The sequence below is a fragment of the Aplidium turbinatum genome, chromosome 10, assembly GCF_918807975.1.
Source record: "Aplidium turbinatum chromosome 10, kaAplTurb1.1, whole genome shotgun sequence".
NCBI classification, from domain to species: domain Eukaryota; kingdom Metazoa; phylum Chordata; class Ascidiacea; order Aplousobranchia; family Polyclinidae; genus Aplidium; species Aplidium turbinatum.
In genome coordinates, this window is record NC_137481.1 from 23,294,059 (window position 1) to 23,309,017 (window position 14,959).

Sequence of the window (14,959 nt, forward strand, 5' to 3'; positions counted from 1 at the left end):
TATTTCTTAAAGGAAATAAACATATAAGCCAGTGATTATTTTTTTTTAAATAAAACGTTGTTGGTTTTGTAGGCCTACTTGTGCTATTATGTTAGCATGGATGGCTCTAACACTATATATCAAACATTGCGGTTAAACTGGACTTGCACGCAGAGCTGGCCAGGTGCAGAATTTTATGTTCAGATTTGTGAGTAACTGAAAGTAACTAGTAACGGTAACTAGTTACTTTTTAAAATCGGTAACTGTAACGGTAACTCAGTTACTATTTTGGCCAAGTAACTGTAACTCAGTTACTTTTGAAAGTAACTTTGCCCACCTATGCCTAAAGGTAGCCTAAGGTATAGTCAGGGTTAGAAATAACGACTAGTTGTCACCAGTGGCGGATTCAGAACGTAATTTATGGGTGGGCCTAGGAAATATCTTGGTGGGCCTTCACCAATAATGCATACAAAAACAGTGTTACCGGAGCTTCTACACAAAGCGGAGTCTCCTAGGTTTTGAGTTAAAAAAGTTGATTATGTCATCATAATCCGAACTGTCAATGAGCTGTCTTTCAAAAGAAAAAAGTGTCAAGTTGTTAAGGCGTCCAGTCAGGGTCCTTAAAACACTGTTCATGTTCGGAAAAATGTCCGCAGGGCAGCTGTCCAGTAGGCCTACTTCCATTAATGTAGAACATTTTTCCTGATCCATTTTCCGTTTGATGTGTTGAATGAATGCAGCATGTTCAGGAACTGCGATCTCAATGCTATACAGTGCACACGGACCATTTAGAATGTTTTGTTTTTTTTCGCCAAAAGTGGCAGATCCAGGTACTAAAGATGCCGCGCTGCTCTCATTAATCCATAGGCCTACGTGTCGTCCATAAAGCGACAGTTTAACTCCGTTATCTGACTGTCAAGAATAGCCTACAGTTTCACAGCGCTCTTAAATCCTCTGTACTCAGTTGCGTCTCTTCCGGCTGCATTGACACTGTCTGCTTTGTAAAGCGCTGTGGAGCAACGCATTCTGCGATGGATACAGCGCTATATAAAAACTAACATTATTATTATTATTGCTCTTGACAGCCGACGTTTTCCCCGGCGTTGTGGTGACAACAGACTTGTGAAACTTCGAACGCAGCTTGCGTTCACGAGAAGCAACCACGCCCCAGTTAGTTATCTTATGTTTTACCATCAGTTTTTCTGTCAGTTTGAACACGTCACCAAAGTCACCCTACGAACCCTCGCGGAAAGTTGCACAATGCACATGTAGCTTTCAGTGTTTCAATCAGTGATACTGATATACAGTCTGTCACACAAATGTTGAGCTCTGCAGGCCTTTGGTGGCAAAATCGCTGTTTTCAAACAGTTTGCACAAATTCACAAGCATGAAATTCGTTTACATCTGCTGCAGGAGCTGCTCTGTTTGTATTTTCGTTTGTCTATTGGTTTCGGAAAAGCCAGCCAGAGCCTCCAGTAATACATCAAGCAACTGCAACATCTTACGCACTGACCCTGATTTTGAACACCCTGGTGTCACATCAGCGTTATATCTCCATGGTCTGCCGGCTGGGATGCATTTCCTTCTGTATCTCCATCAAGCGAGAGTGCCGGTGGGCCTCGGTAAAAAGGCTGTGTATTTGATTAACAATGTCAAATAATCAGCTCGCATGTTCAGACGTTATAGCAGCGGTGCAAAGCACTAAGTTAAGCCGATATAAGCCTACGTATGAGTTGCAGTGGATAGGCTACACACTACACAAAGTACACAGGCTAGATGGCTTTTGGAAGTGTTTCTTTCAAAATACCTGAATCCTCCCGTGTGCCCCGACATGACCGATGCTCGATCGAAACAGAACCCAACACAGAAAGCAGGATCCAATTTTAGTGGTTGAAGCACCTCCAGAATTTTTTCTGATATTCCTTTTGCGGACAAATCTGCGGTCGCAACAAAGCCCACTGCCCGATCTTTGATGGCACCTCCGTGAATCAATCGCGCACACACGGCAACCAGCTCACGTTTAGCTAAGTCTTTATACTCAAATAAGTTGTTCTTTTTTTCATGAATCTGATTTTGGGTGGGCCCACTGTCAATCTGGGTGGGCCTGTACCAATCAGGCCCACCCGGTAGATCCGCCCCTGGTTGTCACTATTCGATAGCGTTATTTGTTGCTTTCTGAATATCGAATGCTTATACTCATTCCTTTTAAAAATAAATATCGAATGCGCGTTATTCACTGCTTTTTTATGCAAGCAACGAAATCACTATTCGATTTTCACTAATCGATATTTAGGAGAACTGCTGGATCATTTTTTGTTGTTCACTTAGCTTACTTCGTGGTCAAAACGAATTTACGAGATTTAGTTTTCGGATTACTATCCGACCTAGTCCCCTTCCGGATTTCGAACTTTAAAGGGTTAAGGAAAATTTTGCGGCCACACAGTTCAGAAAAACCATGCCAGTGAGAGTCGTTAACAGTGTTGCCAACCTTGCGGTTTTCCCCCAAGTTTGGGCTTGTTTTTTTTTCGAGTTTGCGTATTTTTTTTTAGTTTGCGGGTTGCTTGTTTTTGTGCTGGTTTTTTGGCCGGTCAAACTTTTTTTAACTTGTTTTTGACACTGAAATTGTGAGGATTTTATTGTAGTCAACATTGTATCCCTTTTTTTCAAAATAGGCCTAATTATTGCTTGGAATGGCGTAAATACAGTCGTGTTCATATTAATTGACTCAAGCAGGAAAAAGCATACAATTTCAGTTATTCAGCGTTTTTATTATTTATTTTACACAATACATTTCAAAACCCGGTGCTAATAATTTGTGTGACCACCTTGATTCTTCAGCACCTCTTTCACACGCTTTGGCGTCGATTCAACAAGCTTTTTGCAGGTTTTTTGCATTTCTGGTTCTCTATACCATACTTGAATAATGGCCTCTATGAGTTTGGTTTTTGTAGTGAAATCGAGTTTTTGCAAACGAGATTTCAAAATTGACCAAAGGTTTTCTATTGGGTTGAGGTCAGGGGAGTTTCTAGGCCAGTCTAGAACGTTTATCTTAAGTTGATGAAAAACTCTCTTCATTTGCTTGAATGTATGGCATGGAGCAGGATCTTGATGAAATACCCCTCCCCCCACATTCAGGAAATGCCCTTTGCATCTCATGAGTTAAGGTTCGTGTTATCAATTCAGAGTATCGAGCTGAGTTCATCATTCCATCAGTTCATCCTCATTGAAGGAATGATGAATTCAGCTCGATATTCTGAATTGATAATGACGTGATTCAGATTTGATTCTGATTCTTGAATTCTGAAGATATTCTGAATTGATTCTGAATTGATTCTGAATTGATTCTGAATTGATAATGAATTGATAATGAATTAAATGAGAAAAGTAAAGAAAAAAAACTTTATTTGCACATCAGATAGCACAAATATTACGCAAGGATACATATAACAAGTTAGGGGTCGGCAACTATGGGCACTGTTCGGCGCCGGTAAGCTAAGCACTTGTTGCCGGTCAGAACAAAAAGAAGTAAAATCGTGATATAAATATTTTACACAGATTTGCATTAAATTTATTTGCAACTAACTTTGTTGTTTCGTTGTTTGGTTTATGATTTTTCCAGCCTTTAGTGACCAGCAGTATATAGAAATACGATCTACTATAAATCGGCTATAAGTGCAATAGAGAATACCGATCCCGACTAATGTGATTGTGTAATTATGTGATGTGACCATTAGTCACTTTCAACAATTTAGGCTACGTTAAGATGTAGGCTACTTTGTCACAGACTTGGTTTCTTCAGACATTGCATGATGATTGACCAATTCACTAAAAGCAGCTGACAAACAGCAGTTGTTTGCCCTTCACGATTGCACGAAATGGTGACATCAGAGCAGCTGAGAGGCTAATTTGGGCACGGTACCGATGACCTTCCGGGCCCCAGAACCAAGACACCATCATTGCACTGTGGAAGGAGTTAATGCAACATCTTTTTTTAATTTTCTAGAAAAATTTTGTGCTGACATCATCCAGTCCTGATCCAAAAGTACTCTTTGCACCCCTCCCCCTGCTAACTCTAAGAATAGCACAAGAATCTCCGAACTCAGAAACCACTTTACAATTTGAAGCGACTGGCCTTGACTTATGATTGAGTCTTTCTATGAAAATTTACCAATTTTATTCAGAAGTGCAAGGTTTCAAATCAACAGCGTCAGTTAACGTCAGATCAAGGTAGCGTACAAAATGGGGGCCACTTTCTGAATAAAAACTTTGTTTTTGGCCGTTGCAATTTTGTATATTTTTACGTCCATTCCCTGCTTTTTTGATTCAAATTGCGTATCATTTCGGCATCTTTTCTACGTTTTTACGTTTCCAAGTTAAACGCTTTAACAGGTCACAACCGAGTGTCTTCGTTTGTGGGCGTGGTCGAATTCCATCCCAAAACAGCATCGTGATTGGTTAAAAATATGGCGTTGTTTCCGAATCTGTCTACGTATCCACCGCTTTGAAGCACTCGCATGACGTCATCTGACCAACAAACTTACATTGTAAACCAGAAACTGTAAAAAGTAGGCTTACATGGTGTGATGACGCAAGACCGTATTGCAGAATAATTGACTGACTGTAGAAAAGAGGTTGGGTATATTTTACCCTTACGCACCGTTTTTAAAGTCGTAGTAAGCCGATATCACATCCAGAAAATAATAGTTGCCTATCTCTTATTATAAAAAAAGAGCAACAGAATGGCATTACATATCTAAACCTGTTTTTTTCAAGAATTTGAAGCGGTTCACCAATTAATTCACAGCGAACCAAGCGTGTTGGAACACATTGATTCAATGACTGAGGTATCAACAAGTTATTTTGATTTCTTGATTTAGAATATCAACAGGTTTATCCAAAAATATATCCACTACTGATACACATACCCTATTTAATACGAATTCAATAAATATCTATTTACCGCCGACATGAGTTAGAAAAACAGGGATCTTGATCTTTTTATATTCTTCTGTAATCTGAAAAAATAACATGGAAACACTTTATGCAATTTGCACTTTCGTTACTGTATGATATTTTCATGTATGTGAAGTTCAATTTAAATTAGGCCTACTAATAAAAGCTTGCTAACTTGGTAAACATCACATCTACAATATGCTTAGACTTTTGCGTACACATCAGACTACCACACAATCTAATTAACATTTATTGAAAAACAATTTTTATGCCAACTTCTGCTGGTGAGTTTAATGACAATATAGGTCCACTCCACATGCGTTTATTAGAACATAGCAGCAGTTTATGACTTTTCACCTTGTTTAAACTTTTCACTCCTACAGAATCCATGAAAGCCATCCTGGTACAATCAATTATCACACATTTGCATGAGCCGTTGTGAGCATCATCTTGACTTTCAAACTCACTTCCTTCTATTGGCGATTCTGAAGCATTGAGAAATATTCAATGAGACGAACATGATTATCCATAACAGTAAAGTGACCCAACTAGTAGCCTAACATGATTAGTTTTATGAACAAGCTAGACATAAATTATAGGCCTAATGCATTTTTACTTTAAGTACTAAATCGCTACATCAATTGGTGATTGAAGCATTGAAGGTATGGCGGAAGGAAAGAGGGGCAGGGGAAGAAGGAGACGAGCTTGGGAAGATGATGTAAAACAGTGGGCTGACTTGTCTAGCATCAGAGAAGCGAAACGAGTGGCGGAAGAACGTGACATGTGAAAGCAAATGACAGCCAATCTTCCTCTCGAAGACAGCACATGATAATGACTTTTAAATCAGTGGAACCGACTTGAACCCACGTGAGAAAAGAAGTCAACATTCCTGTCCATTCAAAACACGTGAAGTGTTGTGGCAAAACATATCTGTTGGGTGTCGTTCTTCTTCTTCTTCTTGCTTATGAGGCAGCAATTCAGGTAACATCTCCCAATTGTTGCAACCAGAGCAGTGTCTTCATATCAGGGTCTATGAGATTCACATGTTCTTCAGGTCGAAACACTGGACAGTGATTTAGGCCGTTACTTGGTTGGCCTTCACTATTTGTTCTAAGATGTCGAATTTAGACTTGGTCAGGCTTTCCACATTCAACTGCAGCAAGGTGATGCCTTCTCATACGACAACCGAAGTTGCCCGCCCTGAACAGCTATTAGACATGAAGGGCGCATGCTCTGGGTCGACATCACTGTGTACAGGATGGAGTTGCATGGAGCTCTGTGAGCTACAATTGCTGTCTCGATTTGTTGTCATTCGCTTGATTGCAAGAATCAATTACCAGGGCTCACCACTAGGAGGTTGACAACTTGAGCCCCAACTTGAGAAAAAATAAAACACGCAATATTTTAAAAATTGGCCAATGATGTGTGAGCGGTTACTTTCCACGTTAAATTACGTAAAAACTTCCAACAATAGACATAAAAATTCGAAGCGGTGACGACCAACAGAAAAAGTGCGATTGTTGGTCGTCACTGCTTCGAATTTTTATGTCTATTGTTGGAAGTTTTTACATAATTTAACGTGGAAAGTAACCGCTCACACATCATTGGCCAATTTTTAAAATATTGCGTGTGTTATTTTTTCTTGCCTTCAATCGCACTGCAGTATATAACCTGGTGAAATTTTATTTTGTATGTTATTCGCTCTGAGGATGCGCATTGTCATGGTGCGCGAAACGTCAGTGAAGCAATAAACCATCTTGTTTGTTGTTAATTTTACTTTCAATTTCATCAGATGAACGTAGCAACTAGTGCTAGAAACGATAATTGTCCTGATGAACACCTAAACTTTTCAGTATTCTCTCTATTACCAATGAGTAGGCCGTTTGCAACGTTGTGCTGCAGAGCAGTACTGACCTGTGTTGGCCTCTATGATGCTGTTGCTGTTGATTATGACCTGACAACTGTGTTCCTCTGAATCGTGGGAGCATGCTTTCACTTCTTTCTAAAGTAATTAGACAGCAACAAAATTAAATGGAATAGCATCTTGTTTAAATTTGAGACTATTTGTAGAATTTGTTTACAATCAGGATTTCGAGCAGGCTATAGTTGTGTTGTCGTTGTATCATTCCAGTTTCAGCCATTGTTCTGTAAGCCCACACAGCAACAAACCTTGATTTTATCCATTTTCTCTCGTCTTGCCAACTCAAGGGAAGGATCCATGCCTGTCGCCTTCACGATCGCATGACGAAATCTATCTTTCGTCACATAATGCAAAGGTCCGTTGAATGCAAGCAAGGCCACTCCATTCTAAAATCAAGTACATTAGGCCAGGACTTATAAAGTAGGCTACTCTTGAAATGGTGAGTCTTTTGCAGTGCCTATTTCTGAGAGATATCTGTTTATGCTTTCGTTTTTACATATAAGAGTTTTTGAAGAAACATAGCCTACAAACCAAAGTTAAGCAAACCCATTATCACCTTTTCACGAAAATAACTTACCGTATTTATCTTTTCTTGTTTTCTATAAATTTCTGTATTTGAAACTCGTGACAAGTTATCAGAGGATACAAACTGCGTCCGAAAAACGACACAGAGAAGAGAAAATCCCACTCCAGCTACTAATCCATACACCTGAAAAAGTACAAACAGCTGTACTCTAAAACAGTAGTCTTCCTGCATAATTCCCTGAAACATTTCATCTAATATTTGTCCATCAAAATCACAAAATGTCAAATTTATGTATAAATATCATTTGGCTATTTGCTGTTCAATCAATGGACATAACAAATTTCATTTGTTGCCAATTTGTAGTCTGTTAATAATGATTAGCCTACTTTTAATAATAACAAATGTAGAATCTAGTAAATAATTATAATAACGTCACTTTAGACGAAATTCTAATTCACTCGGTCTCATAAAACCTTTAGCTGTGTTGTTTTTAACGATTAGTTGTATCACATTAAATTAGTGCTTGCAAATAAATTGAAAAATATCAAAATCTACTGAAATCTACAGTAGGCCAGACTAGGTCTATTGGCTTATCAATAGCTAGTTTAAAACAAGCAGAAATGAAAAAAAAATAGGCTTTCAAGTTTCAAGAGACAGCTAAAATTAACACGTCGCTCACCACGTCAAGAAAGATAGTGCACAGGCAAGACACCAGCCAAACCGCCCCATCAAGTCTATTCACTTTCCACAAAGGTTTGAAATCTCGGGCCTTGCGTAACATTCCTTTAATTGCAACAGCAACAATAGCACCAAGACATGCCTGCGGATAAAAACGTGACAAAGTGTCATAATGGTAGTAAATCGTTAATTTGTTTCTAATCGCAGATCAGACAGTTTCAGGTCTGCTCAAAACAAATACGCTACTCTTTAAAATAAAATTTTGTTTCCATGCAATGATTGCCTTGGTTTGGTTTTGATATTCACACAATTTCGATGCGATCAAATCAGAAACAAAACACAAGAATTCCAGAACCAAGAAAGCGACATAAACTCCCTATTGCGTTATATTTTTCCTAATTTCACTAAAATTGGGATTTAGGTAGCTTTATGTGGTGGCTTAATAATTGAGGCTTAAGTGGGATTAAGCGCTGCTACTGAAAACAAAATCATTTTAAAATATTGGGAAGAAAAAGATCAGGAATGAATTGAATATATTGAAAACTAGACGTTTTTTTTCAAATCTTACAAAGAATAAAAATTTAAAAACTTTCACTAGTAAGTAAAACTAAGTCAACAAATCCTTGATAGCTCAATGAGATAGCTTCAGTACCAAACGATGAAGAACTTCACGTACCGTATAGGAGTTAGCTACTTGCTATACGTCAGAACAGGAATAATGACGCAATCATTACGACAACTCACGAGTTGCATTTGATAAAAATCTTTGACTTTGAAAACTAAGATGCGTTTCGGCCCTTCTTGTACTTTTTTACAAACCCACGTACTCTTTATTAATAAACATTCTACTGCAGGGGTTCTTAACCAGGGGTGCACGCACCACTAAGGGGTGCGAGACCTGTGCCTAGGCGGTGCGGGGATGCTGAATTATCAAAGTTGTTATGATATGATGTAAGAAGCAAAGTTGTTTTTCCAAGTTTCTACAAAAATTTTGAACAGCAGGCGACTATTACTTTTCAGCCAATTCTAGGAGCTGGCGCGAGAACTGATTGGTAATTTCAAGGTGGTGCCAATAAGGCAAAAGGTTAAGAACCGCTGTTCTACTGTAGCCTATATCCTACTCACCCTGGGAATTGATTGAAAGAGTGGTCCAATGACTAACAACACCAGCAAAACTAGCGCTGCTGATATGACTCCAACTAACTGAGTTTTACCCCCGCTGTCCACTTGTACACAACTTCTAGACATAGATGGAAAGGCGGGAATGCAAAAGAAGAAAGACGCCACTGTATTGCTGATCCCATACGCAACAAGCTCCTACAAAATTGAATTCGTCAAGACCTGTAGGTCATGTGAGACACGAAGACAAGGGAATAAAATTCGGACTATTCCAACCTCCATTTACTGTGGATCGCGGGAGTTGTAACAAGCCTATAGTTTGCCATCGCATGGGTTCAACGATTAGTTTTGGACAATTAGATTTTAATTCTTAAATTCTTATCTTAATTCTTATCAAATTGTTCTTTTTTTTCTATTTATGCAACACAAAATGCATTCGAGTAGTGTTTTTTTAGTTGATTTAAAATGAGTTCTGTTCGTTCTGTTTCGAGTTTCATGTAAATTCAATAACTTTCTTTCTAGAAGAGCTGCATCAATCTTTATAGTTGGTTAATTGGTTTACAATCTGCTTACCTGGTTTGGTCTAATGGAGTAACCAAAATTATTTCCAAATATCTTTGCAATAGATACGGCGACAGAATAGCCAACTATAGCGATTGGAATGGCCGTCCCAACTACCGTAGGTAAAAGGTTGACAGGTGGGGGAGCCGGAATTGGCAACCCACTTGGGATGTCCCCGACAATAATTACCCCATATCTGGAGGCAAGGTCGACCCCGTAAGATACCCCTGTTCCAACGATAACCTATAAAAAGGATGCTATGTCTGTGATGTTTTGATCATTGCAATGCAAATGAATGCTGCAAAATATAAGTTACCAAGTCATGCAAAGTCGTATGCCACCTATCAAAAACGCTTTTTAATCTATAAAAATTGCATAATGTGTTCATTGCATCTTACCATGTGTCACAGTAAATAGGTATACCATAGCCCACACGACAGGCTACATTACGTGTCTTGACCAAGCGTACTGTTTTAATTGTATAATTCTTACGAAATGTTACTATCGGTTACTGTCCTATCGTGACCTTTGATTGCGAAATCCTGGTTATGTAATATACTTTTAGATTCTAGAAGAATGTGCATACGTGCAAGTCTAGAATGTTCTCCGACTAGATTCAGCAATTTGTCAGGTGGTAGGTTGTTATGACGTCACAAAGATGTTTACGGATAGCAAAACTTGACCAGAACAATGAGTTCTTATGACGTAACATTATTGCACCTTCTCCAAGTTACTGGTCAAAACAAACCAGCTATAAATAGTAGCGTCATTTGCGTAATTGATTATTGAGATGATTTATTGAGATTGAGAATTGAATTGAAGTTGAAACTATTATTGAATACGAGTAGATGAGAGTTGGTGCTATTAGAAGTTGTGATCGAGATTAGAGTTGTATGAGAAGTTGTGAGTGAAGTACGTTAAAGTCGATTATAAGAGTTACAAGCGTTGGAATCTATTGCTATTCACAGTAATTTTGATTATTTGTTGGAAGTGCTGAGCCATAGATTAAAGTCCATCCAGAATTTTCATTTGTCATCTCACAAGTAGAACCATTCGACCATTTATTAGACTTACGTTGATATCCCAATAAACTACGTCATTAATCTTTCCTAAGTCTCTTTCCTGGTAAGAAATAGAAAGAACCGTGACACCATGGATTATAAAAGAGATCAAGATATTCTTTTCTGGAAAGTTGTATAACGATTTGACGAGAGGAACGGCTTTTTAACTTTTTTAAATTGTGTTGAAGATATGATGGAAGGAAAGAGATGCAGGGAAGAAAAAAACGAGCTTGAGAAGATGATGCAAAACAGAGGGCTGACTTGTCAATCATCGGAGGAGCGAAAGAGTAGCGGAAAAACGTGACTTGTGGAAGCAATTGACAGCCAACCGCCCAACCTAACCTTCCTCTCGAAGACTGCACATGATGATGATAAACTGATATAATTTGAATTAATTAATTATTTCACTTTCATCATTATTTGATTCATTTTCATCATTCTATGAAGGCATTTTTTCTATGGCAATGGCCTCTATTCGTACAACTGCCCTAGTATGCCACTAGAAGCACAATAAGCTAACTACAGAGTCCTTTCTGTAAGTCACTGTTAAATTATGTGGATGTTAGACAAAGTACGAACTTATTGACGTACCACGATGATTTCACCAGGGATTGGGATTCCTAATGGGAGCTTTTTCTTGTATCGTTCATTCACTTCTTTTATGGAAAGTAAAAATAATACGCAAATGGCAGAGACCACGGAAGTGGCTGCTGTCCGTGTTCGTCCTTCTTGGTCTAAGGATATTAGGGCTTGAACAACATCTCTTAGAACCTGAAAAGCATTCCAATGGGTTTTATAAATTATATTGTTGAATATGTACTGAGATTGATAAAAAACGCAATTTCAAAACTACAATTTTTTTTCTTAAAAATGGACACAGCTGAGCAACACCAACCCTTTTTTTTAAGAAATAGCCACAAGAAATGCTTTGGGGACTACCATCACGCAAACTACTGATAATTCAGATTCTTTGTCATATTTTTTTTTATTATGACAGCACGTAGTCTAAACTACAGTAACACCCAGATAAATAAACCGTTGATGGTGATGCTGGTTCTAGAATGACAGCGAATGAACACAGGGTCACTGAAGTCAGCTACCACCCTCATAGAAATAAGAAAAACAAACAATAAAGAAAAAACAATAACAACAAACTAACGAAAAAAAAAAAGTAAAAGCAATAACAGCCAGGGAGGTTGATAAAAAGGGGGTAAAAAATGATATCAAAGGCAATTAAAGTATAGATGTTGTTTTAACGCAATGTAGATAAACAAAAGTTGGCAGAATGCAAAACCAGGTCTAATTATTGCAATGGTTGAGCAAACAAACAGGAAAATAAATTACACAAATACGACGCACTAAAGAGGCACGACGTGGCATGTTTCAAGGCACGGTTGTTCTGTGACGTAGCCTATAGCATTATGAAACATGCACTTTCAATGCTTTCGTGATGCAACAATAACAACAAACCAAAATAATATAAAAAAAATATGGGTAGAAATTTGAATATTTTTGTAGCGTCTCCTTAAGAATGAAAAATACATTACAGCATTGGAGGATGCGTTTTTCATTTTAGCTTTTTCAAATTTGGCAAAAGGACATTGGCAAAAATAATACGAGCTGTTTCTAGACATAGATATTTCTAATTTTGTGCACAGCCGCTAGTCTTGGTGTGATTCACAACATGGCCACCCAGACTGTCAAATCCGAGCAAATAGTAAAACGCTTTTACGAAGTCTATGTTTTGGTTAGATTAAGGATTTGACCGTGGCCGGATTTGGCTCATTTAAAAAGCAAATTAAATTATACTCTTGTTAAGGCTGTTATCATGCAAGTGTGACTTTTTACACTTTTAACTACTTGGCAACTTCAGGTGAGTTTCGATATTTTTTGTATCCAGTTGTATTGTGATAACGTTAGCAATTTTCGGTTAGTTCAACACCAAAAAACATTGCAGGTTTAAAGGTGATATTGAGCATCTTACCCAAATAATGTTCAAGGGGCCAGAATAGCTCCCGACTTTGACACCAAGCAAACTTTTGAACTGAGATACAAGAACATGGAACGCCGCCCCGCAAGTGAAACCGCTGATCATCGGGTCAGACAAGTACATGACAATGGAGCCGAGATTTAGAAAACTCAAGCCGAGCTGAAAGTATAACAGGTTTAGATGTTATTTTTACTGCAACTTTTGTATATGCTGCTTGTCATTGTGCGATATTAAAATCAGGGGTGTGATGGTGTGATTAACGGAAAAGCAAAAGGAAAAACGATTGTTCTGTCAATCAATAATTATATCGAAATTTTAAATTCAAGACTATTTTGTGAACAAAAATATTACCAGCTAACTTTATTTTACCAGAAATACGCCAACAAGAAATATTGTGGCAACAGAAAATTGAATTCTTTCTTCATACACAGCATTCCATGCGTCCTGTTCGGTAATGTTGGGATTTGCAAACGTAGGATCAGGGATCAGTGGAGTGACCGCTGCTCCGAGCATTAGACTTGTAATAGCGAACGCGCCTGGAAATAGATGCATTGGCGGCATGTAGTTAAACAGTTTCGTTTTTTTCTATGCTGCGCAGTGTGGTTTACGCATCGAAAAATTTTTCTTTTATCAAGTTGTTTCACTTCGAAGAACTTAACAAAAGTTCTTTGCTGCTTTGCTTAGTTTTTTCTTTTCCTTTTGATCTGCATACAATGATGTTGATGTTGCTGATCTGTATACAACTCTTTACCATTGGGGCGTTCCGCTCCTAAGTCAAAATTAAGTTTTTTATTCATCTGCCATAGCACTTCAACGGCGATTTTGATCCAACAAGCACCAAGTAAGTTGGTAGCAAATATTGAAAGGGTAAAGACACAACGCTAGGTAGGTAAATAAATGTTGTTTATATACTTTTGATTTATTTGTATCTGTTTTATTTATTGATGCGTTGACAAAATTTTTTATTTGTTTTCCTTTTAAGAATCTTTTCCAATTCGTCATCTTTGAAGGGTCTCATTCAAAAAGGTATGGGTTCCAAATTTTAATATCTTCCAAATCAGTGGAAGTAGTTCTACTGAAAGACATTCACCTGACCTGGGGGCGCAAGAACATTCCCATGGTTAGGCTACATTTGTTTTTGGAATAAACAAAAGAAGATTAAAACCAACCCATTGAGACGTGGCGGGAAGTCCCAAGAACTGTATAAAAAAGGACAGGGAAAAACGCGTTGTAAAGTCCGTGAATGGGATGTTGGCCTGCCAAAAGGGAGTAGGACATACCTGTAAGTGATAACATTGAAATATTTTCAATATCAATATTAAATGAATGGTAGCCTAATATAAAAACATAAGTAATATTTGCACATAAGATTCAAATTTCAAAACATGGTTTTAAATTTTCCGTTTATTAAAACTTATGCAATATGCATTTCCAGACACTGACTCATTTGAGAAACATTATGAGTCCATAGTTTGTTTCTTAAAAAAATTTAAATTACAAAAAGTTTGAACTTCAATGTAATTTACTACACAGATCTGTACTAATTTAATTTCACTCCAGTTCAACGACAAAGCATTGTCAAAAATTTCTCTTTAACCATTATGTTTAGAATCTATCTGAGCGAAGGTACACTTTACCTTGTGGAATTTGCATCACTCCTATTGTGACGCCACTGATGATATCAGCAACCAAGCATTCTTTGATCTTGTATTTTGGGAGCCACGTTAAAATAGGAAATATACTGAAAAAAAACTTTTTAATAGTTTTTCCAGGGTTTTGGGTTTTTGACCGAACGTAACCTTTAACCTTACTCGTCACGCAAACAACGCTGACCTCCGGTTCATCATACTCAAGGTCATATTTTTCCCGAAACTTTTTCTCAGTGAAAGTTGGTCGTTTGATATAATAATCGTCCATTTTTAATCACAAATACACCTAGTAAAATAAGTTACATAACACTCCTTGAAAAATGATGGAAATTAAAATTAACAAATTTAATCCGATTTGATTGTTTAAAGTCAGCAAACTATTTAGAACTATATACTTTTTAAACGCATTTTGCAAGGGTTTGTCGTTTTCATACAATAATGCAAATTAAGAGGGTCCACTGAACAATGCTTGTGATCTTCACTGCCACAGGTTAGTTCCTTTCTTTAGACTTAATCAACTCT

The 14,959-nt window shown here is 37.7% G+C and overlaps 1 protein-coding gene across 1 annotated transcript; it reads right to left on the reverse strand.

Moving 5' to 3' along the window:
- Positions 1 to 4,134: 4,134 nt before the first annotated feature.
- Positions 4,135 to 14,705, reverse strand: LOC145779078 (prestin-like). Its single transcript, XM_082590648.1, has 14 exons — positions 14,426 to 14,705; positions 13,958 to 14,068; positions 13,158 to 13,324; positions 12,783 to 12,947; positions 11,390 to 11,569; positions 9,750 to 9,980; positions 9,183 to 9,374; positions 8,059 to 8,199; positions 7,431 to 7,562; positions 7,102 to 7,239; positions 6,847 to 6,934; positions 5,290 to 5,417; positions 4,940 to 4,994; positions 4,135 to 4,503 (listed from the first exon to the last, which is right to left on the reverse strand). The coding sequence occupies exons 1-14, from the start codon at positions 14,703 to 14,705 to the stop codon at positions 4,370 to 4,372; spliced, it is 2,142 nt and encodes a 713-aa protein (XP_082446774.1). The 3' UTR covers positions 4,135 to 4,369.
- Between the last annotated feature and the right edge of the window lie 254 nt (positions 14,706 to 14,959).

Bases quoted from the DNA above. Each gene is read 5' to 3' on its own strand.
- LOC145779078 (XM_082590648.1), bottom strand. From the start codon at position 14,705: ATGGACGATTATTATATCAAACGACCAACTTTCACTGAGAAAAAGTTT. The intron at 12,948-13,157 runs GTAAAATAAAGT...TTATACTTTCAG, and splicing joins TTCTTGTTGGCGTATTTCTG to CTCGGCTTGAGTTTTCTAAA. The intron at 6,935-7,101 runs GTTTGTTGCTGT...TAATTACTTTAG, and splicing joins AGAAAATGGATAAAATCAAG to AAAGAAGTGAAAGCATGCTC.